The sequence below is a fragment of the Heloderma suspectum genome, chromosome 4, assembly GCF_057233095.1.
Source record: "Heloderma suspectum isolate Gila_16-S chromosome 4, 16-S_ref, whole genome shotgun sequence".
Classification (NCBI taxonomy): domain Eukaryota; kingdom Metazoa; phylum Chordata; class Lepidosauria; order Squamata; family Helodermatidae; genus Heloderma; species Heloderma suspectum.
The window spans coordinates 169,300,174-169,324,972 of NC_139461.1; the positions used below are offsets into that span (position 1 = coordinate 169,300,174).

Sequence of the window (24,799 nt, forward strand, 5' to 3'; positions counted from 1 at the left end):
TTTCTTGAAGAACGCCACAGCTCAGTGGTAAAGCAAGTGCTTTGCATGCAAAAGGCCCCACCCAGCTTCAAACCTGACATCACCAGGTATGGCTGGGAGAAGACTCCTGCCTGGCCTAACCTGGTGCCTTCCAGATGTATTGGACTGGACTACAACTCTCATCACCCCAGCCAGCATGGCCTGGCTGGGGTGATGGGCATTGTAGCCCAACATATCTGGAACCTGGGGTAAGCAGTGCTGAGTTAGATGGACCAGTGTCTGACTTTGTATACTGCAGATTTCTGTTCCCAATTTGCAAAGTTGGTGTGGCTAAATAGTTACAGAGCACATCCCATTTCTAGAAAACTAAATGTCAGTAACATGTTTGTATTCTTTCCTTTGAAAGCAAACTCACTGTTGCTTCTTCCTGCCTTTAGAATCCCCTTTGCTTCTGATCCCAAAAACATTTTAAAATTTGTTCGTATGCTCAATTCTGCCTTTATGGAAAATAAGAATAATTAGTATTGATGTAGTACTTTAGGGTGTTCAAAGTGCTTCTCTTCCCATATGTAATTTTGCTGTAATTCATCCTTCCCCAAGCCAGTCCCTTTCAGATATGTTAGACCTACGACCCCCAGCATCCCCAGTCAGCATGCTAGCTGGGGATGGTGGGGGACTGTAGTCCAAGATATCTGGAGAGTGCCAGGTTGGGGAAGGCTGCAATACAACAAAGGCAGGTGAAGCAGGTCAGTATTATTAACCCCGTATTCTAGATGGAGAACTGGGGAGAGGGGGAAGGAAGCTGAGAGACTCTGTCTTATCTACAGCAGCATTCAGTCCATGGAAGGCTTTGGTTCTATGACTGAAGAGCTCTCAAACTATGGATTGCCCATTAAAAGAAAATGAGCAGATGGCAAACCTTTTATCTTCTTTTGGGCCAGGCAAGGCCTGGTCTCAAGTTTCCTTTGGAAGCCCATTTCGCCAGGTCACTCATCAGCTGTCAGGACTGCGTGGCTTGCGTGGCTTGCAAGTTTATTCCCTTTCCTTCCAGGCGGCTGATGCTGTAGGGCCCTTGGGGAGAGATGATCACTGTTGTGTTGAATTGTTTGTCACATTTTCCATTCAGCTGCTATGGAGTCCCCCCAGGAGAGTTCAAGTGCGCCAGAGCCCACAGGAGGTGATAACCATTCCCTGTTTGCACATGCAAGGGAAGCAGAAAAACAGCAGGGTGAAGCATCAGGATGGAATGAGCTGTTTCCGGCAGACAGCAACTTCTCTTGCACTCGCTGCACTGGGGGTTGCCTGAAGCATTGTGCAAGGTTCTCTGTCTGTCTGTCTGTCTGTCTGTCTGTCTATCTATCTGAACTCAGATTGTCTAGTTCAGCCTTCCCCAACTTGGAGGCCTTCCAGATGTGTTGGACTTCAACTCTCATCACCCCCCCCCCTCGTTGGTTATGCTGGTCAGGGCTGATGGAAGTTGTTGGCCAAAAGATCTGGAGGGCCACAAGTTGCCCACCCCTGCCTTAGGCAGATGGCATGTTTGCCCTCAAAGCCCAAAGGAGATTTTTACAAGATGCAGAAAGAAAAGTTGAAACATGTCTCTTTTTTTGCATCCTGAAGCCATAGATGTACAGAATTTATGCAGTCTGGCCATTGGCCCACATGAGGCTGGGTCCATCATCAGATGCCCTGCAGGAGGGCAACCCAGAGGTGGGGCTGAAGTAAAGGTCATTTTACTTGGAGCAAGACTGAGCTGGAGCAAGGATAAGCTGGGATTTCTATGGCAGCCCAATAGGCACTTTTTATCCCAACAAAGGCCCCAGGAGAGATGTATACCCTACAGCCAGCTCCTTTCCTTCCTGGTTATCTGCTGGGCTACAAGGTACACTGGGTCCTTCTGAGTAAACCCTTCCTCCTGAGGAGACCCTGGATGGAGAAGCTTCCCTGAAGCTAGCCATGGACTACCTTCTCCCATATGAGCCTTCCCAGTTCTTAAGATCTTCTGGAGAGGCACCTCTTTCGAGACCGTTGCTTTCAGAGGCATGTTTGGTGGCGACACAAGAGAGGGTCTTTTTGGTGACTGCTCCCAGGCTGTGAAACTCCCTCCAAAGGGAAGCTAGGCGCTCTCCCTCTCTGCTGTCCTTCCGATGGCAGCAAAATCTGCTTTATTCAAGAAGGCCTTTGGCTTCTAAGCGGGTCTCTGGCTTGGGTGCTGTTTTTATTCTGTAATTGTAATGTTTTTATTGTGTTTCAATGCATTTTATTGTTTTAATCTATTTTAAATTGTTTTGTAAGCCACCGTGAGCATTATTTTTTGGTAGAAAGGTGGGGTATAAATCAAATAGATAAATATTTAGCTGGGTCTGGACTTCCCGCCAGATCCATTGCTGTCGGGGGGAGGGTCTGGGTTCAAGGCTGAGTGTGGGGGGCTGTCATGCCCTCTTGGCAAAACGTCCTTAAGACGGGGTAACTTAGCTGTCTTTTCAGATCCCCACCCATGCTGTGGCTGCCGACAGGGCCTCAGGCCTCCTGTTCAGATGCGGTCTCCCCAGCGTCATGGTTGGCAAGCTGGCCAGCCTCAGTTTTTCGATATGCCAGTGTGAGGCCGATTTTGAAGCCGTCTTGGAAGTTGCTCCCTAAGCTACACACTATTAAACCTTTCCTCTCCTCCTGCTTATCTCTGGAGCTGGAATAGCCAGCACACTTCAGGTCAAGATTAAGGTGTCTCAGCCGAATGGTCAGGAGACTCACAACAGGGGTAGGAGGGGGAGCCGGAGGCCAGTAATAAAACGCAGCGGTGGCAGCTCTTTTGTACATGTGGAGGAAGAGATGGAAAGGCAGGGGGTAATGAAGGCCTAGATTGAGATTCTGTGCAAGAACCATGTGGGGATCCAAGACTTGAATAGCAGGGAGCGTACTGAATGTGCTGACTGGCATGCATTAGTAGAGCGCAGGACTGGAAGAGCAGGAGGAGGAGGGTCATGAGCGGCATGCGCTAGCGGAGCCGTTTGTGGTCCTTTATAACCGAACAGCAGGGCTGTCACCAGTCACATCCAGAGTGTATTATTAGAGCTTCATGGGAGCCAAAGACTGGCATTTTACAGCGGGCTTTTGGACCAGGGCTGAGCGGCACAGCCAGACGATGTGTGCAAGTGTAGTCGCTCCAGCATAGGCCTGCCACACACATTGTGCGTGACTCAAGTGCAAAGTTAATCAGACACGTGGAAATAATCCTTAACATTGCAGCTTCCCAGGGGGGCTGGATGGAAAATGAACCGTAGGCTGGAAGAGCTGGTTGCCAGGCGTACACTGCAGACCATATTTTGACGGAGAGGTGCGCTGATATCTGCATCCACATCTCCATATAGCTGTAACTCCTCCTCTCTGAGGTTCCTCCTGCCCAGCTCCTACACTTGCCCATACAGTCAGGATCATGCTGCAGGGCTGGGGCTGGGGTGGCGAGAGTCAAATAGACCTTTTCTTTTTAAAGTTGCAAGCTGTGGGTAATTCACTGGAAACGCTGGATTCCAAAATCTTCTTTTTAAAACAGTAACTTATTCTGGAGGCAAAATCAACTTCCTTTGTTTTACAGTATTTGTATGCTGCCTTTTTATCCGTAATGGCTCCCAAAGCAGTTTCCGTCAATAACAAAATCGGATTTATAGCGGACTGTATTGCACTCGCTGGAAGAACAGGAACACCAGGTGCTGTATGTTGATGGCATGGAGCAGACCTGGGCTGATGTCCAACTGCTGAAGCTCCTTGTTCTGCTCTCCTCAGAGGTGGCAGTGGCAGCGGCGGCCAGTGCCGGCCCCGGGTTTTTGAGGGCCCTTGGACAAGGCATCCGCAGTGCTCCTGCTCCCTGTGTAAATCTGCCTTCTCACCACCGCTGTCACCAGCTCCTGCTGCCCCTCCTCTTTTTCATCACTGCTTCCACCAGCTTGCTCGACAGGCAGAGAGCCAGGGAGCAAGCAGGCCGTGGCATCTCCTGCTCCTCCTCCTCCTCCTCACCACGGCCATTGCCTGGGCCAGAGGGAGAGGCAGGTGAACAAGCAGGTCGCACTGCTGAAGAGGAGGAGCAAGTCCAGGGGGCTCTTGCCAGTGGGCCCCTGCTGGGGCGCGGGCCCTTGGGAGGTGCCCGACCATGCCTACCCTTGGCACTGGCCCTGGTGGTGGCAGGAAAGGGATGTCTGTAGAGGGCAGATGTGCTTCAGACTCTTCTCCCTAGACCACTGGATGTTCCTGTTGCCGCTGTTGCTCTGAGCAGATGATGTCAAAGGGACCCTGGCCTTACAACTCTCAAGAGACCTGGCTGTTGGAGGGCAGTGTAAAGGCCTCTTCCCAGCAACACTGCTGGTGCTGGTGGTGACACCAGGGGTTCATGCTGCTACTACTATAAGTTCAGTACCTCATTATCTGTACTATATTGAGGGGGCTGCCACCATGTCCTGCCCTTTGGCCGCTATTCTTGCCTATGACTGGGATTGTGGTCTCTTTCCTCTTTGGCAGGAAGGTTATTTCTCTGCCACTGTTTGATTTTTTCACTAGGGACATGCGAAATCCCATTGATAAATGTTGCTAATCTTGTCACGAATATTTTACTCAAGCTTGTTTTTTAGTCTTATTGAAATTCTTTTTTGCTTTTGTTTTGTTTAGTTGTTTCTCTCACATTTTGCCTGAGCAGAAGCTTCCACATTTACTTCAGCATTCCATGGCAACTCATTTTCATCCACTTCCTTGGAGTTCAGGTCAGTCTCAGAGTGCTATAAAGCTGTGACTGGCTTTAAAAAAAAAACATCAAGGAGCCACAATGTTCACCTCAGCAAGGGCAGAACGGCCAGCATCACTGGCGTTGCCCACTGAGTCACTCCCGTGTGAGTCAAACATGGGCTAACAAACAGCTCTTCCATACACTCTCCAAACCTGCCCTGGAATTCAGCTCACCTCCCCAACCACTGGATTTTAGCTCTAGGTTCTGTTCAGCTAGAGCCACAGTAACTAAACTCAGTGGCTATAGGCCAAATAAGCACTCTGAACTGCCAAATGGTTCACCTGTTTGAAACTGACTGGGCCTTCTCTCTGCTGGCACCCTCCCTCTGGAATGACGTCCCCTCTGACAATCATGTGCGTTCAGTGATTATTAAAAACTTACTTGTTTACCCTGGCTTTTCTCAACCATTAATATGTCCAGATGTTGTGCTTTTATAATGATGTATTGTTTTATTTTTGATGTAAACTACTTTGAGATTTTTTAAATGAATATAAATATTCTAAAACAAACAGACAAATAAATCATTGGGATTAAGGCTTTCATCTCCAGACAGGGCAGAAAGATCTTCATAGAATCATAGAATAGTAGGGTTGGAAGGGGCCTACAAGGCCATCGAGTCCAACCCCCTGCTCAGTGCAGGAATCCAAGTCAGAGCATCCCTGACAGATGGTTGTCCAGCCTCGTCTTGAACGCCTCCAGTGTGGGAGAGCCCACCACCTCCCTAGGTCATTGGTTCCATTGTCATATTGCTCTAACAGTCAGGAAGTTTTTCCTGATGTTCAGCCAGAATCTGGCTGCCTGTCACTTGAGCCCATTATTCCGTGTCTTGCACTCTGGGATGATCGAGAAGAGATACTGGCCTTCCTCTCTGTGACAACCTTTCAAGTACTTGAAGAGCACTATCATATCTCCCCTCAGTCTTCTCTTCTCAAGGCTAAACAGGCCCAGTTCTTTCAGTCTCTCTTCATAGGGCTTTGTTTCCAGTCCCCTGATCATCTTTGTTGCCCTCCTCTGAACCCTCTCCAGCTTGTCTGCATCCTTCTTAAAGTGTGGTGCCCAGAACTGGACACAGCACTCCAGATGAGGCCTAACCAGTGCTGAGTAGAGCAGAACTAGTACTTGGAAGCTATGCTTCTATTAATGCAGCCCAAAAGAGCATTTGCCTTTTTTGCAGCCATATCACATTGTTGGCTCATATTCAGCTTGTGATGGACAACAATTCCAAGATCCTTCTCGCTTGTAGTGTTGTTGAGCCATGTATCCCCCATCTTGTAACTGTGCATTTGGTTTCTTTTTCCTAGGTGCAGAACTTGGCATTGATCCCTATTAAATGTCATTCTGTTGTTTTCTGCCCAGCGCTCCAGTCTATCAAGATCACTTTCAATTTTATTTCTGTCTTCCAAAGTATTAGCTAGCCTGCCCAATTTTGTGTCATCTGCAAATCTGATGAGCATTCCCTGCACCTCCTCCTCCAAGTCATTCATAAAAACGTTGAAGAGCGCTGAGCCCAGGACTGAGCCCTGCAGTACCCTGCTCGTTACCTGTCCCTAGTTTGAGAAGATCCCATTGATAAGCACTCTTTGAGTCCGATTCTGTAGCCAACTGTGGATCCACCTGATCGTTGTTTCATCTAGCCCACTTTGAGCTAGTTTGCTCATCAGGATATCATGGGGCACTTTGTTGAAAGCTTGGCTGAAGTTGAGATATATGATGTCTACAGCATTCCCACGATCCACAAGGGAGGTTACTTGATCAAAAAATGAGATCAGATTCGTCTGGCAGGACTTGTTCTTGACAAATCCATGTTGGCTTCAAGTCATCACTGCATTGTTTTCAAGGTGCTTACAGATGGATTGCTTTATCAGCTGCTCCAGAATTTTCCCTGGGATTGATGTCAGACTGACTGGTTCCCAGGTTCCTCCTTTTTACCGTTTTTGAAGATAGGGACAACATTAGCCCTCCTCCAGTCATCTGGCACTTCACCCATCCTCCATGATTTCTCAAAGAGAATAGAGAGTGGTTCTGAGAGTTCTTCTGTCAGTTCCTTTATGACTCTAGGGTGCAGTTCATCTGGCCCTGGAGATTTGAACTCATTCAAAGTAATTAGGTGTTCCTTGACCATATGCCTATTGATCTCAAGCTGCAATCCTGCCCCTTCAGCCTGTACTTCGCCTTTGCCAGGGGGGTCATAGACCCTCTTTTGGGAGAAGACTGAGCCAAAGTAGGAATTGAGCACCTCTGCCTTTTCTTTGTCATCTGTTATCGTTTTGCCATCCTTATTTAATAGCTGATCCACCATTTCTTTCCTCTGTCTTTTATTATGCACGTAGCTGAAGAATGCCTTTCTGTTGCTTTTAGCCTCCCTCGCTAACCTCAGCTCGTTCTCAGCGTTAGCCTTCCTGACTCCATCCCTGCAATTCTGTGCTACCTGCCTGTACTCTTCCTTTGTTACTTGGCCTTCTTTCCACTTCCTGTATGTGTCTTTTTTTGTTTTCAGGTCATCTCTAAGCTTTTTGTGAAGCCACATTGGCTTCTTCTGTCTTGCGTAATGGATTTCCCCACAGCCATCATAAGGATTGCAGTGTTGTGTGTATTGAGAAAGGTGTGCATGCGCGTTCACATTACACCTGCTGCACACATGATTGTACGCCTATGTCAGCCCTTATGGTAATATTTTACCATACAAAAAGCAAGGTTTGGTAGTTGCACTGCTATATTTGCATTAGAATAGCATATCACATGCTGTGATTGGCATGTCCTGTTTTTTGCACTTTGAATAGTTTATTGTTGAAGGTGGTGATGGAGATTTGTTTGCAAGTTTTGCATTTACTCTTCTGGCAGAACTGAGTTTGCTCCCCTGGGGAGATGCTGCTTGCACGGTGGGGTGCCTGTTTCAACCAAGGCATCCACAAAGGTTTGTCAGCTGTGTGAAAGCCAGAATACAGCATGTGAATCAATTAGAGCTGATTGAAATACTTTCCTGCTGAAGCAACATGGCTGGGTAAAAATAAAGAATATTCCATTGGGGAGCAAAAAGTCAATTTTCGTGAAAACATCTTGATTTCCTGCCCTTGCCTGTTGAATAAAATGCAAGTGGAAAAACATCATCATATAATAACATTTGTATGTCTGTAGGTAGGCCACAGTTTAACACAATCTTAAAAATCAATGGGCTTAAACTAGCCATGAATCTAAGCACTAGCCTGGTCGCCATTGGTGACCAGGAATTGCATGCCGGTGAATGCATAGGCTGGCAGATGAGGGGTGAAGCACTGGAGCCATCCTCTGCACCCAGCATAGAAATGCAGCTTTTTAGTTCTCCTCTTCTAGCCCCAACCAGCTAGTAAAAATCTTTTCAGGCTTGTAACTTTTGTGGGCTTATTTACAAGGCTGGCTTAAACTTTTTGTTTACTTAATCTTTATTAGTTTTTAGTTTCATATCACAAAAGAACAATATATCAAGAAATCACCAGTGTCCGCTAGTTGTATGGATTAAACATGACTAAATGTTCTCAAATCCTGGACATTGTTGCATTTCCATTTCTTTTCCTTACAGTCTTTTTTTCCCTACCAACCCTCCCTCCCCCTACCCTCCAACCACCACCACCACCTGAATGCCTTCTGAATTAGCAAGGAATTAATGCAGCTTAGGCTGGTATACCAACTACGCCCTTATCTGGACAGAGATAGCCTAGCTACAGTTGTCCATGCTCTGATAACCTCTCATCTGGATTACTGCAATGCGTTATACATGGGGCTGCCTTTGAAAACAGTCCAGAAACTTCAGCTAGTCCAAAATAGGGCAGCAAGATTGTTAACAGGGATTGGCCAATGAGCTCACATTATGCCAGTACTTTTCCAGCTGCACTGGCTGCCAATCCATTTCCGGGCCTGATTCAAAGTGCTGGTGTTAACATTCAAAGCCCTTAACAGCTTGGGGTCAGGTTACCTGAAGGATCGCCGCCTCCCATATGTGCCTGCCCAGACCCTAAGATCATCCTCAGCAATCCTTCTCTGTGAGCCCCTGCCCACAGTGAGGCAGGTTGCTACCAGGAAGAGGGCTTTTTCTGCTGTGGCACCCCAGCTCTGGAATGCTCCCTAGAGAGGCTCGCCTGGCACCTACGTTGTACTCCGTCCGGTGCCAGGTGAAGATCTTTTTATTCTTGCAGTATTTTAGCATTTTAGCTTCCTAATCTTTTAGCTTTGGTGTTTTAAATCTGTATTTTAAATCTCTGCATTGCTGCTAGGTTTTATTCTGGTTGTATTGTTATATTGTGGTTTTAATGCTTTTATATTTTATATTGTTTTATGTGGCTGTTGGGTGATATAGAAATGAAATGAAATGAATGAATAACTAATAAATAAATAAATAAATAAATAAATAAATAAATAAATAACACTTGGAACTATTTTGGAACTCTGGCATTTGTTTCTTTGACAATAACAGAAGTTACAGGCAGGAGAAGAGCATCTGGGTGTTCCACTTGAAACCGTGGGAAACAGAAATGAATAGGAATAATGAAAGCAAATGAAATAATAGCAAAAGTGACAGTGATTTATTAACTGAATAACTAAGGGCACAAAACTTTTTTTCTGTCTAAACATGCATAGGATTGCACACTAAACAAATGAAGTTTTAAAAACAGAAAAATACCTTAAATTTAAAAATTGCGCATTCCTAGAAGGCGCTAGATTTAGTGTCTCCCTTAGCTTCAAAGGGCAAAATGAAAATCAGAATTAATATTCTGAAGTTTAAAACACACACAACTAGGATTAATTGAAAAAATAAGTCTCGATTCTTTTTACCTGAAGTCCTCTCTCTTGTTAATAACTACTGACACATTATGTGGGGCTTTCTCAATTAATTGAAGTTGTCCAGATAGTACATTCCCGGGGTGGAGAGAAACCTTCCATGACGGTGGCTGCAGTTCTCCATGCAAACAAATGTAATGCAATGAAACCACTAATTTGATGAAAATAGAAGCAAGGCCAGCAAAAAGCCACGGTGCTCTTCCTCCCCAGATGGATGGCAATGAGGAAATCCCAGCTCACCCTAACTGCTCTGCTGACTAATTGGGTTCCTTACAGCTTCAGATCTTCTGGAGTATGGAACCCTTTTCTTGTCCTGCTTGCTTGCTAGCCACTGATTCTGCCCTGAGAAGCCCCTCACAACAGATGGTCTCCCTTGGCCTATCCTTTGGGTGGTGGTGGGGGGAGGGAGAGATACAGCGTTTGCCAAAGCCTATACTTGTCCAGCCCAGAACAGGAGGGGGGAAAACCCACAGCTCCAAGGAACACAGGATGGAGCAAAAGCAACAGCCAGACCCGCCAGTGACCATGGCAACACCACCAGTGCTTAGGGATGCACAAACGATGATGTGAGACCTCACCAAGCTTCTCTGAACATCAACTCGCCACTCGTCTTGTGCTTGATCTACATTCACATTTGCGATGGCTGCTCGTTTGCTCGAACAGGGAAATTGCTCAAAACGAGTTATAGAAGATGAAAGTTGTGCAAAACCCCTCAAATCTGGCAAATCCCCAAAGTTGTGCAAATTTCCCCCATAGACTAAAGTGGGGCTGCTTTTAAAAATTGTGCAAATTTGGAAATCTGGGCAAGTCAAACAGGGAAAGTTGCGCAAATCAAACGCGAACACATGTTCGATAATTTGTGAACATTTTCGGTGAACACATTCTTGCGCTCGTGTCCTGAGTTATGAACACAGCCTGCTTGCAGTTTTGCAAGCTGGAATGAAATTCTCATACATCCCTTGCAGCGGCTGCAAATCACAGACTGTTGCGGTGATGACACCCCCTGCCACTCAGACATGGAGGGATACAATGCCCTGAGAGGGACGGGGACATGCTCCCAGGACAACTCCCTGCTTTACGGGGCCACAGCACCCTGCCACATGGGCTCCGGTGGCACAGGCAGCAATGACCCAGATACTGGGAGTTGCCAGATGTTCCTGCGAGGAGGGGTTCAAGTCCTGTTATAGGACATACTGCTTAGGCCAGAATCAGTGGCTAGCGAGTAGTGCCATTTTTTTTATTATCACAAAACATAAAGGGAAGGAAGGAGAAGCTACATCACACTGAACCCAAATAGCTGTGTCAGCAGGAGGCCAGAGGAGAAGATGAACAGCCCTCCTTGGGAGAAGGGTTCAAAGTCCCCCAGTGTGTGTGTGTGTGTGTGTGTGTGGTCTTTTGCTAAGACGAGAAAGAGAGGGACTCGATCAGGCAAGAAGGGAAGCCCCAACCACACATTGACAGCAACAACCTCCAGTAGGTCAACAAATAGGGCATGAAGTTGGGAAAAGAGTGATGTGAGTCAAGACCCATCGTGGGAAGTGGGGAAGGATATGGCCCCCAGTCAACTTTTGCATGCCTAGCCACCAGCAGTCATGTCAGGGAGAAAAAAGAGGCAGCTCCCAGGACTTGAAGCCACATCGCACAAGCATCCCAAAGCAGCTCCTCCCCCCTCAGCCACAGCAGCAAGTAGGAAACAGGAACACCATGGGGCATCCCCCACCAAGCCGCTAGCCTTAAGAACAAGCCTTGTCCACACCAGGATCCCATGGGCTCCAGTGGGAGCCCCGGCTGAATGGAACAGCTCAGGGTTCCCATGCTGGAGGTCCTGTGTTTGCATTGAGGATCTAACTTCTCACTAGGAAAGGCAGGAAGGGGCTCTCACAGGCACATCCGGGCCAAGCAGGAGGAGTGTTGCACGGGTCAATAGCCCTTCTGGCCACCCCATGTCCTGGCAACCCATGTGACCAATCCCCCCCCTTCTGTTTTACCTGATAGGTCAGCACCGCTGAGTAGCATCCGAGGAGAATTCATTGTCCATCTTGTCCCTCCAACTGACTGCCTCATGCACTGACCCACCCCACTTATAGGCCCTGAGAAGCCTGCCTCCCTTCATGCCCCCAGAGCAGAAAGTGGAGGGGCCCCTGGCCCTGGTAGTATCAAGCTTCCTACCCTCCCTCCCCCAAACCTCATTCTGAGACTAGCCGAAGCCAGATTGAACTAACTAGGGCAGCCTTCCCTGACCTCTCAGACTACAACTCCAGTCATTCCCAACGGGCAAACCCCATTGGTTGGAGATGATGGGATTTGTAGTCTGACACATCTGGAGGGCACTGGATTGGGTAAGGCTGGATTAGGGTCATCTGTCTATCCCTAGGCAACAAAGAAACAACGCCTGTGGCACTCTTACAGCCTTTATTGAACAGCATCAGTGAGGGAGTAAATCCTAGAAGTAAAAAAGACCCAAGCATGGCATTGCTAACTTGTCACCCCAGCAGGGCTCCTGTGTATATGATAAGTTCCTCAACATAGGGAACTGTTTTTTGCTTAGGGATGGCGAAGAATTTCTCCACGAATCTTCGGGAGGCCGAGCGCCGAGGCATTCGGCCTCCCGAAAGTGTTGGGGAAATTCTCTGCCGGCCCCCCGCCCCCCCCCCCGGGATGGGACTTACCGTGGCCGAATGTCCCTCTCGGCGGTGGGCCCCGGCGGCGTTTCAGTGGGGGCGGGGGCGGGGGCTGGTCTCCCGACCGGCTGCTGCCACCGCCATTACAAAATAAAAAAGTAAACAAAAAACAAAAAAACACAACCGTGATAGGCTACGTGACGATTTACGTAGCCTATCACGGCTAGATTTCCAAAGTCAGCCGTGATAGGCTACGTAAATCGTACGTAGCCTATCACGGCTGACTTTGGGGGGGGGGGGAAAAGCGTGTACGCAAATGGCGGCGGCCCATGGGCGCCGCCATTTGCGTTCCTTATTTTGGCACGTCTAGTCTACGTAAAGATTTACGTAGACTGCGGCAAAAATAAGGGCAATGCTATTTGCGTTGCCCTTATTTTCGCCGTAGTCTACGTAAATCTTTACGTAGACTACACGTGCCAAAATAAGGAACGCAAATGGCGGCGCCCATGGGCCGCCGCCATTTGCGTACGTGCTTTCCCCCCCCCCAAAGTCACCCGTGATAAGCTACGTGACGATTAACGTAGCCTATCACGGCTGACTTTGGAAATCTAGCCATGATAGGCTACGCTAATCGTTATGTAGCCTATCACGGGGTTTTTTGGTTTTTTTTCACTTTTTCTTTCGCGGCCGGGGAGACGGGGCGCTTCTCCCCAGCCTGAATTTCGGCCGGGCGAAGCGTGGCGCCTCCCCCCCCTCGCCTGAACTTCGGGGGGAGAAGCGAAGCGCCTCCCCCCCACCACGAAGCAAGCTGCGGGACAAGGTAAGTCCCTTTCGTACATCCCTAGCTTCATTCCCCTCAGTCAGGTTCCATGTTCATTGATGGTGTTGTGTAAATAATAGCAGTAGTGAAACTTTCTGTCACTTGTTCTATTCTTGCTCCTGTTTTTCTGGTGTGGGGGTGGGGTGGGAACAGAAAACGTTTGCACTTTTGAGGATAGAAGAGAATCATACATAGACTTGGAAATGAAGACTCGTGGGAGCAGACTTTCAACTGCTTTCCATCCAGAACTGGGGCAGGATTTATATGTGAAGCAACCTTGACCTCGCATCCAGCTCCTTGAAATCATTTACACATGTTTTACTTCTGAGATGGGAGTTGAATTCTGTGGGGAGGGGGGGAAATAATCCTGCCCCAGACTGGGAGTAAGAAGTGCTCTTTCAGCTTGGTTATTTGTTTATGTTGTGTTTGCTTTGTCTGTCTGGGATTTTATTTATTTCTTTATTTTTCGTGTCTCGCTGGTGTGGCAACTGGCATTGTGATCCTGACAAATTATTCCCGTTGCTGTCACTCAGCATTTCATTTCCTCAGTGATGGAAGCCTTAGAACAAAAGAAATCAGCTGTGTGCCTTTACAGGGCACGTATGGCAGCATTGGGATTGACAATGCTTGATTTTAAAAATACTGGTGCCGTAATCAAGGTGGGGGTAGGGGTGGCAGAGCAGATGTCCTCTTGAAGAACGAGTGGGGTGTAGCTCAGTGGCAGGTACAGACACGGCTGAGATCTAGCCCATGATGGATAAATGCTGGACAAATTTAGGTATGGTGTGAGAGATACGTGACATGAATAAGATTCTGTGATAAAAGCGAGCCATAAGCATACCCGGCGGCGGTGGGCATGCTATCATTCTTTCTCAACGTTAACCCCCATGCCTATAATATGATTAGGATATTGGCCTGCTGTATAGGCCAGTTGTTAAGTAGGGCTGCCAATTTTTCAAGCGGCTACGCAGTTTGATGTGCTGACATTCAGCAGTGATAACAGGCATGTGTGCTCATTCCTCTCCGCCCCATGTATACTCAACACATGTGGGGAGGGGATGTGGGACTCTGCCTACTGGACCCTGCCAGTCCAATCCCTAAATCTTGTGTGTTCAGTGCATCATCAGAAAAGGATGCCTATGCACAGCTGTCACCCTGTCAGAGCATATGCTATACATGTGGGGGTCAGGAAGCAATGCCAACGGGCATGCCGATGTTGGAGGCAACCCTGGTGGCCTAGTCCTGCTCCCTGCTGCACACGCTCATTGAACACAATGTGTGTGTATGTGTGTGTGAAGATTAGGACAGTCTTCTTGTTCATCTCTCCATGCTGTGAAAAGCTTCATCTGCCAATCTCTGTGAGGCAAGCTGGTCTTAAAGGCACAAGAGCAGGCCAGGCCATGAGTTGCTCACCACGTTCCACCCCCGGTCACTTGTCAACCCAAACCGTAAGGCTTGCTGAGATAATGTTTGGGAAGCGCTTTGACACTTGAACTGTGCTACGTAAAAGCCATGTCACCCTTCCCTAACCTTTTGTCCTCCAGATGTGTTGGGCGACACATGGCTGGAAGGATGGGGCTCTCCATCCAACACATCTGGAGGCAATTGGATGGGGAAGGCTGTGCTATGGTCTATTATTCACGGTATGAACATTGTATTAGGTGCCTAGATGCCATCATTCAGCTTAGTGGAGCAAATGTTGTGCCTGCAGGAGGCCTCGGCTTCAATCCCTGGCATCTCCAGTTAAAAAGATCTCAGTGGGAAAGATGGCCTGAGGTTCGGCAGGGCAGCTGCCAGTCAGAACCAACAATACTGGGCTACATGGACCAATGGGATGACCGAGGGCCAAACCAGAGGTTACTTTCCCTTTTACTCTAGAGTAGGTGGGGTTCCATTATGGATAATAGCATGGGGATAGGGGGATTTCATTTCATTTATTTCATGTATTATATTTCTATACTGCCCCATAGCCGAAGCTCTTTGCGTGGTTCCCCCCTCCTGTCCCTGCTATGGGCCTGATATGGATCAGCGGGGGGGATGCTACTGCAATTTCTATTGCAAAATAGTGAACCATTTGCTTTCTGGATCACTATTTTGGTACAGAACCAGCAGACTTTTTGGGGGGAAAGGGTTAACCCCCCCTTACTGCACACACTAGGGTCCTGATCCAGATTGGGGCCCCTGCGCCCACTCTAGAGTAAAAATGAAAGAAAGACATAGCTAGGAGCTACGTCTTTACAGTAATGTCTGTTTTGGTCCCAAGTATATAAGGCATCTTCATACGTTCAATTACGGATGTACGGATTTCTTACATCTGTTCTGCCTGGGTTTCGTGGAAGTCAGGCATCTTTTGTTCCATCATTTGCTCACTGACAAAATCAGAATAGTTTTAACCAGTATTCTGTTCTACTCCCACTAATTCACATTAGCGCTAATGTGCATTAATTCCCCCGCAAAGTGAAAAACGGGTCTGGAAGTCTGCAGAATATGCATGACTTGGGAAAAGCCACTGTAGAATCCACAGGTCAGATCCATAGAAATTGTATCCATTGCAGATTTCCTAGAAATTCATAGAGAATGTATCCATTGCAGATTTCTCCACCATCCCTATGTTCAGCTGCAGTTCCCTTTCAGTTGCCTGTATCGATAACGTTCCTGTGAACGTTATGAATCCTGTTTAGGGGCAGGGTATAGTGTTACTTATAGTGTTAATAAGGGGCCGTGGTGGCTTAGTGGTTAAGATGCTGAACTGCAGACTGGAAGGTCGGCAGGTCAGCAGTTCGAGACCCGAGTGCTGCGTGACGGAGTGAGCTCCCGTCTTCAGTCCCAGCTTCTGCCAACCTAGCAGTTCGAAAGCAAGAAATTGCAAGTAGATAAATAGGTACCGCCTTGGCGGGAAAGGTAACAGCATTCTGTGCACCTCGGTGTTCAGTCATGCCAGCCACATGACCACGGAAGCGTCTTCGGACGGCGCTGGCTCTTCGGCTTAGAAACAGGGATGAGCACCGCACCTTAGAGTCGGACATGGCTGGTTGGGGACACCTTTACCTTTATAGTGTTACTGGCCCCTCTCTCCTCCCGCAGCTTTTAGCCCCACATGGCTCAGGACAAAAGAGCAGGATGGAGACAATGAGGCCAAGAAGAAGCCACTCCACTTGGGGGCGCAATGCTCCAGGGCCAGCCGGTAGCCCTGAGCCTGCACAGTGGCCCCAAGCAGAAGGATGCCTATCCTGATGAGAACTGAACTCTGTGCCACTCCCACCATTTAGCAGAACCAGGCAAGGGCCCTCCTCAGGTGGCAGATGTTAGTCTACCACTGAAAGTCAGCCAATGGCCAATTATTCAGTTTCTATATTTACTACCCCCCCTGGGCGGGGGGGCTCTGTTTGGCTTTTCAGGCATCTAAAGTGTCTTGGACCATCTCTGGTTGGAGCCCATGTTCAGAAACGCTTCTTCACTGCAAGCATTCCGCTGGGTGGATCACACAAGGTGTGCAGCCCTTCTCCTAAGTCAGCCTTCCCTAACCTGGTGCCGTCCAGACATTTTGAACTTCACTTCCCAGCAGCCCAAGCCAACATGGCTAATGGTCAGGGATTCCAGAGCTGTAGTCCAAAACATTGGATGGCACCAGGTTGGGGAAGGCAGCCCTAGGTATTTTGCAGCAGCTTGTTTGGATCACGCACGATTCATCTTCTTATCCTTGTGCCTTCCCAGTGCAGGAAATCCTGAAGGAGTGCCCAGAGGGAAGGAGTGGGGAGAGAATGAAGGAGCCAGCTGAGCAGGAGAAGCATGAGGTGGCAGCGCGACGCTCGGTTTAACGGGCTCCGGCTGATGGTCCCATGGGTGTCGTCGGTACTGGTCCTGGCTCTGGGATGCTGGGGGCTGGCTGCTCCTGCTGTCGCCACACCACACGAACAGCATGCTTCCACGGCCTCCTCCAGCCAAGTGCCACTGGACTGGCTGCTTACTGATCGAGGACCATTCCACCAAGCCCCGGAGTATGCTGACTTCATGGAACGCTTTCGGCAGGGTTTCACCACCAGGTACAGGATCTACAGGTAAGCCAAAGAGACTTGGTAGGGCTGCACAACCAGAACACACTTTTGTTTCAGCAGGTGAAAAAGCCAAGTTCCTGGAATGTTCCTGTCAGTGGATGTCTCTGGGCATATCTACCTGATGGACTAGAGCTGGTTAATAGTTATTCCTTCCCATGTGGGCAGGGGTGGGCAATTTGTGGTCCTCCAGATGTTTTGGCCTACAACTCCCATCAGCCCTAACCAGCATACTGAGGGATAATGGGAGTCGTGGGCCAGAACAGTTGGAAGACCACAAGTTGCCCACTGCTGCGTTATGGAACCCTGAACTAGACCACAACAGTTCCCAGGATTCTTTAGGATAGGAGTCCCCAATGTCACACCCATGGCTGCCTAGGCTCCAGGGGGCACCTCCAATGGCTCCCATGAAGGGGTTCCCAAAGTGGTGCCTGCAGGCACCCAATTTGTATTTTATTTTTAAAAATCCATTTTTTAATATTTGTACATGGATTTGTATGAAACACATACAACTTTCGAGTAATTATACATAGGCTTCAACAAAAATGGAACAAATATCCAAATAAGCATCCATTTGAAGGTGGTGTCTATATGCTACCCATTCAAATATTGAAAGAGTTGTAAGGTTCTCAGTCCGCTGCATTATAGGAGGTGAGTGTTAACCCTTCCAATGTTGTAATATCAGTCTTTTAGCTGTCGAAAGGGTGTGGAGAATCCATTTACACTAACCATTTGTTAATTTCCATGAAGCAGGTAAATAATTTAAAATAATTTAAAAGACTGAGTACTCCCAGCAGCTGTGGGCAGGAAGCTTCAGTTCGTTTCCTGCTTCCCAGCTGAGCAGAGCAGAGGAAGCTGCTCCAGCTGGTCCAGGGACTACAGAAGCAAGCAAGCTCCCAGAGAGTGAGCGACCAGAGCGAGCAAACAGGGGGAGCAAACAGGAGTTGGCCAGAGGAGTTGCAGTGGTAGAAGAGACAAAGGAGACAGAGGCAAAGAGTGGGACTCTGCTTTTAACCTCCAGTGAGTAGAGGAGCAGGCACAGGCTAGTCTAGAACAATCACAAAGCTAGACACAAAAAGGGAAAAAAGGCTATGGAAGGACAAGACTCTCCAGTGGTGGTGACCTGCAAGGTGTGTGCAATGTTTGTTTTCTTGCCTGAGAACAACATGGCCTACACCTGCAACAAGTGCAAGTTGATCACACTGCTAGAAGAAAAAGTAAGAGGACTGGAGCGGCGACTTTCAACCCTCTGAGGAATAAGAGAACACGAAGAGTTCTTGGACAGAATGGTGGAACTACAGCAGCAAAGTGAAGACCAGAAGCTTGAAGAGCAACAGCAAGCTGAGGCAGAAGTGAGAAATGCTGAGGTGAGGAAAAATGCAGTAGAGGATATTCCTTGGAAAAGGGTGACAGTTAGGAGAAGAAGAACTAGACGCCACTCTGCACCAGTGGAAGCAGTGGAGCTGTGGAACCGATTCCAGGTACTTGAGGGTGAGACTGGAGGACAGCCTGCAGAGGAAGAATACAGGGGAACCTGCATGAGAGTGAGCAAGAGGCTGAAGGTCAGTCAAGCAGAAGTGATGAAACCAGGCCTACAACAAGAAGAAGAGAAGAATAGTAGTAGTCGGAGACTCCTTGCTGCATGGGATTAGGGATGGCAGAGAATTTCTCTCCGAAACTTCGGGGGGCCGAGCACCAACGTGTTCGGCCCCCCGAACAAGTTTCGGGGAGAAATCCTCCGCACCCCCCCCCGGGACGGGACTTACCTTCGCCGAATGTCCCTCCCGGCGGCGGGTCCGGCCGGCGGTTCGGCGGGTGTTCGTGCGGGGCGGGAGCGGCAGCCGGTCTTTCGACCGGCTGCTGCCGCTGCCATTCCAATAAAAGAAAAAAAAAAACGCCCCCGTGATAGGCTACGTGACGATTAACGTAGCCTATCACGGCTAGATTTGCAAAGTCAGCCGTGATAGGCTACGTAAATCGTCACATAGCCTATCACGGGTGACTTAAAAAAAAAAAAAAAAGTGCGTACGGATAATGGCGGCCCCCATAGGGAGCCGCCATTCGCGTTCCAGATTGGGGAAAGTGGCAGAACTGCTTTGTCACCCTTACCTCTGGCTTGTATTTGCATTTTGCACCTTCTTTTTGCCATGAGCCCCTCTTAAGATGGCTCCCCGTGTGTGGTTTTAAGAGGGGGCCAGAGGGATTCTGTTCTGCTCCTCTTCTAAACGAGGACATAGACATCCACCCACAAATCTAACTTGGATTCTTAACGGATCCTCCAGCCTGGGCGTTCAATCACCCAAGCCCCGGCTGGTGGGAGACAAGTCACCGCCTTCTTCAGGCTCTTATCCCTTCCTGGAACTTCGCATGCACAAGCACTTGGCTGGCACCCCAGTCCCAGGAGGGTGTGCATCCAACCGCTTGAGAGCCACTGCCACAGCGCACAGCGGGGAAGGCCGGGACAACCTTTAGAGCCCTGAATGCATTTTGGGGGAAGTTTGAAGCTTAACCCATGAAAGACTCATTTTGAAGGGTGTTTGCTAGGCTCAGATTTGGCATAAGGAGCATCTGCAATGCAGCTTGATTGTCCTGAGCCAACGTTTGGGGATTGCCTTCAGTAGACTTCATGCTATTTAACTATGAAAAATGGTCATAAATATTTCAACAGTTCTTGTCAGAGTAAATGAGCAAAGCCTGTTTTATGAGGCAGGATCAGTGGTTCAGTTGTTGTTGTTGTTGTTGTTGTTATTAAAATGTGTTGTGGTTCTTTGTTCGCTTGCTCACCGGCTTGCTAACTTTGGGAAGCTGCAGCAGAGCTACCCAGGCATCAAATTAGATGGGGAAAGCAGACATTTTAGATCAGCAACTCCTTGGGAGAACCAGAGGCTTGCATGAAGTTCTGCTCCTTCTGAGACATTTCTCTCCAAGAAGGGATTTTAGAAGGCACCGATACTCCAGTGTCATTTGCACATCCACATTCCCTGGTATGTTGGTTTTCTGCACCAGCTACTTTCCATCAAGTTGCCAAAGTGCATCAATAGCATAACATTTTGATTCAAAGTGCAAATCTGTATGTGGACAGTTCCACCAGACAGTTTGTCAGATGACTTACAGTGCAATCCTATACACGTCTGCTCAGAAGTAAGTCCCCTTATGATCAATGTGGCTTTCTCTCAGGTAAGTGCATATAGGATCACAGCCTTAGAGTTCATGTATGCGACAGCCGTACCCAGTCTGAACTGCAGGAAGAGAAAAACGGACTGGGCTAATTAAAACATCATGGACAGGACAGAAGCATAGTAGATAGCCGAGCTACACATGACAGCCGTTATGTCAAAGTTAGTCACGTATATTTATTTATTTATTTATTAAATTTATTAATCGCCCATCTGACTGGTCACCCAGCCACTCTGGGCGATGTACAACCCACCATAAACAATTTAAAGCAATAAAATTTTACCATAATTTTTTTTTAAAAAAAATACCCTAACCCACCCCAAATGCCTGCCTGAACAACCACGTTTTTAATGCACGACGGAAACTCATTAAAGAGGGGGCATGACGGAGTTCCCTAGGGAGGGAGTTCCACAGAGTGGGGGCCACCACAGAGAGGTGGTTCTGACTTTTGAGAATATTGAAGGCTCTATGACAGAGCAGGCTAGATGGAGATCACCTTTCAGGTGCCATAACTATCTGAACTTGGAGTTAGGGAGCTGCAAGAGGAGTGATCTGTTCCGTGTCTCTAAAATGGTCAGGCTCTAAATGCATACGGATAGGTTCTAGTAAACTTCACCTCCTAGCTAGCCTAGTGTAGCTCACGATGGACGGCTGTAGTTCCACGGGAGAGTACATGCTTTGCATGCAGAAAGCCTCAGGTTCAATCCCTGGCACTTCCAATAAAAAAGGATGTTAGGTAGCCAGGCTGGGGAAAACCTTTGCATGAAGAACCTGGAGGAGAGCTTGAATGGCGCTAAAGAGGATTAGACAAAGGCATGGGGCATATGGCTATCAATGGCTACTAGTTATGATGGCTGTATATTACTCCCAGTATCAGAGTCAGAATGCCTCTGTATACCGGTTACTTGGCAATATAAGCGGGAGGGTGCTGTTGCACTTACGTCCTGCTCATGGTCTTCCCAAAGGCATCTAGTGGGCCACTGTGGGAACAGAATGCCTTTGGCCTGAACTAGCACAGCCGTTCTAATGTTCTTCTGAGAGCAGCTCCTGCTCCGAGTGAAGCAGATGGAGCATTGTCCTGACTTGGCATAAGGCACTTTCATGTCTTCCTGTACGTTCAAGGCGGTAGTGAGGTCAAGTGTTCAAGGCTAGATACAGTCAAAACATGTATCTAGGTTAGCACAGAGTTCTAAGCAGGACCAGCGCGAGGTTTGCAATAAACTACACAATACCTTCAAAACTTGCTGAGGCTTCACACGGAGCTTTGAAATTTGTTGTATTTATAGACCATCTTGCTTGTAAAGGCAAGATAAATTTATATGTATATATATATAAGCCAGCCACTTGGGGCTGGAGTGGCAAAAGCGGGCCAGGCAGCCTAACTGATTTTGATAAAGTTCACAGTAGGCTTTACGGGCAGCAGTAAGAATTATCGTTGGGCTAATGACACTTTGCGTCTCGATAGAGAAATTATCCAGTGCTTCTGGGATAGTAGTCATCTTGCCTCTCTACTCGCTGCAAGGGAAGAGTTACTCATGGGTTCTTGTAGTGCTGAGGAGCATTGCGTTACATGTCAGTTATATGAATTAATCATTCGGTAAGCCATAATAAAGGAAAGCAAAAGGCGACAGTGAAAGGGGGAGATATGCCCAATTAAATGCAAAATTCCAGAGGTTAGCCAGAAGAGATCAGGAGTTATTTTTAAACAAGCAATGCGTGGAAGCCGAAGAAGATAATAGAATAGGAAGGACAAGAGACCTCTTCCAGAAAATTAGAAACATCGGAGGTAAATTCCAGGCAAAAATGGGTATGATAAAAAACAAAGATGGCAAGGACCTAACAGAAGCAGAAGAGATCAAGAAAAGGTGGCAAGAATATACGGAAGATCTGTTTAGGAAGGATAATAATATCGGGGATAGATTTGATGGTGTGGTCAGTGAGCTAGAGCCAGACATCCTGAAGAGTGAGGGTGAATGGGGCTTAAGAAGCATTGCTAATAACAAGGCAGCAGAAGACGACGGTATCCCAGCTGAACTGTTTAAAATCTTGCAAGATGATGCTGTCAAGGTGATGCATGCCATATGCCAGCAAATTTGGAAAACACAAGAATGGCCAACAGATTGGAAAAGATCAACTTATATCCCCATACCAAAAAAGGGAAGCACCAAAGAATGTTCAAACTATCGAACAGTGGCACTTATTTCACATGCCAGTAAGGTAACGCTCAAGATCTTGCAAAGTAGACTCTAGCAATTCATGGAACGAGAATTGCCAGATGTACAAGCTGGGTTTTGAAAAGGCAGAGGAACTAGAGACCAAATTGCCAATATCTGCTGGATAATGGGGAAAGCCAGGGAGTTTCAGAAAAAACAACTATTTCTGTTTTATTGACTATTCTAAAGGCTTTGACTGTGTGGATCATCACAAATTGTGGCAAGTTCTTGGTGGTATGGGGATACCAAGTCATCTTGTCTGCCTCCTGAGGAATCTGTATAACGACCAAGTAGCAATGGTAAGAACAGACCACAGAACAACGGACTGGTTTAAGATTGGGAAAGGAGTACGGCAGGGTTGTATACTCTCGCCCTACCTATTCAACCTGTACGCAGAACACATCATGCAACGTGCTGGGCTTGATGAAGCCAAGGCTGGAGTTAAAATCACTGGAAGAAACATTAACAGTCTCAGATATGCAGATGATACCACTTTGATGGCAGAAAGCGAGGAGGAGCTGAGGAACCTCATGACGAAGGTGAAAGAAGAAAGTGCAAAACTGGGTTGCAGTTAAACCTCAAAAAAACCAAGATCATGGCAACCAGCTTGATTGATAACTGGCAAATAGAGGGAGAAAACGTGGAGGTAGTGACAGACTTTGTCTTTCTAGGCGCAAAGATTACTGCAGACGCTGACTGCAGCCAGGAAATCAGAAGTCGTTTACTTCTTGGGAGGACAGCAATGACAAATCTTGATAAAATAGTGAAGAGCAGAGACATCACACTGACAACAAAGCATAGTGAACATAGTGAAAGCAGTGGTATTCCCCGTAGTAACCTATGGCTGCGAGAGCTGGACCATAAGGAAGGCTGACTCTGAGCAAAGGAAGATAGATGCTTTTGAACTGTGGTGCTGGAGGAAAATTCTGAGAGTGCCTTGGACTGCAAGAAGATCAAACCAGTCCATACTCCAGGAAGTAAAGCCAGACCGCTCACCTGAGGGAATGATATTAAAGGCAAAACTGAAGTACTTTGACCACATCATGAGAAGACAGGATACCCTGGAGAAGATGCTGATGCTAGGGAAAGGGGAAGGCAAAAGGAAGAGGGGCCGACCAAGGGCAAGATGGATGGATGATATTCTGGAGGTGACGGACTCAACCTTGGGGGAGCTGGGAGTGGCGACGGCCAACAGGAACCTCTGGCGTGGGCTGGTCCATGAAGTCATGAAGAGTCGGAAGCAACTGACCGAATAAACAACAACAAAGCCATAATAATAATAATAATAATAATAATAATAATTCAGAAACTCTATGCACCAAGGGAGACAATTCCAGTAAAGGAGTGCATTTCCCTGTCACTCTTTGGAGAAAACCTTATTCTAAATCTACCCCTAAAGGCAACCTAAAAATAATTTTAAATAAATAAATAGATAAAATCCACTGATTCATGATATGAGGTGTGTAAAAGCCATTCTCCAAATTACAGAAAATGTGATGGTAGATGTATTTATTTAAAGCATTCTTACCCCACCTTTCAGGCAAAAAGGCTCCCATAGTGGCTTACAAATCAATTAAAAAGTAAGACATTTCCTGCCCTCAGGCTTACAGTCTAAAAAACATGACATGAAAGGATAAAGGAATGGGGAGGGAGGAGGATAAAAGCAGGCACCAGTTCTTAAAGTTGCAAATAATGACCAGCTGAGATGAGAACTGTTCAGGCAGAGGAGATAAAGGGAGCTGGTCTCTCAGTAGAGACTGTGAAATGGCCCTGTTTCCTGTCTCTCCTGCTACAGCCCGATGGAACGGCTGCTGCTGGGTTAGGGACTGGGAATAGTGCATCTCTCAGCTGAGCTGGTGGAAAGATACTGCTTCCCATCAGCTGTATGTGTGTCTGTAAAAAGAGAGAGTCGGAAACTTGCATTTTTATGCATAGGTGGCTTTTGCTGAATAGTGCTGGGTAGCTGCAATATGAGGACATAAGTAGAGCTGTGCTGGATCAATTCAAGGATCCATATAATCCAGCATTGTGTCACCAACAGTGAATAGGCAGTTACTTCTGCTAACAAGCAAAGCCTGAAGGCAACAATCCTTTCTTGCAGTTTGCTATGCCCCGCTCCCCCAGCAGTTTGTATGGCACTCCTAGAAGGGGTTCTCCAGACCATATTAGGGTGCACACTCAGTGAAGTCAGTACTGCGAATGTGCTGCAAGGCCTGGCATTTCATGCAACAGCATAGCACAATTATATTACTGAGTACTGCAGATCTTGGTATATAGACAGTGAGACTCATCCAGAAATCAACCAGCTTCCAGAAGATGACCCAAAAAACTAAGATTGGTGGAATGTGGACAAA

At 47.5% G+C, this 24,799-nt stretch overlaps 1 protein-coding gene across 1 annotated transcript in view; it reads left to right on the forward strand.

The window, feature by feature from the left end:
* BRINP2 (BMP/retinoic acid inducible neural specific 2) overlaps positions 1-24,799 on the forward strand; it is a 141,722-nt gene that overhangs the window by 50,802 nt on the left and 66,121 nt on the right. Inside the window, exon 2 of the mRNA XM_084848181.1 lies at positions 16,718-17,061. Coding sequence (XP_084704307.1) covers positions 16,793-17,061 — 269 coding nt within the window. The 5' untranslated portion in view covers positions 16,718-16,792. The remainder of the gene's footprint in view (positions 1-16,717; positions 17,062-24,799) is intronic.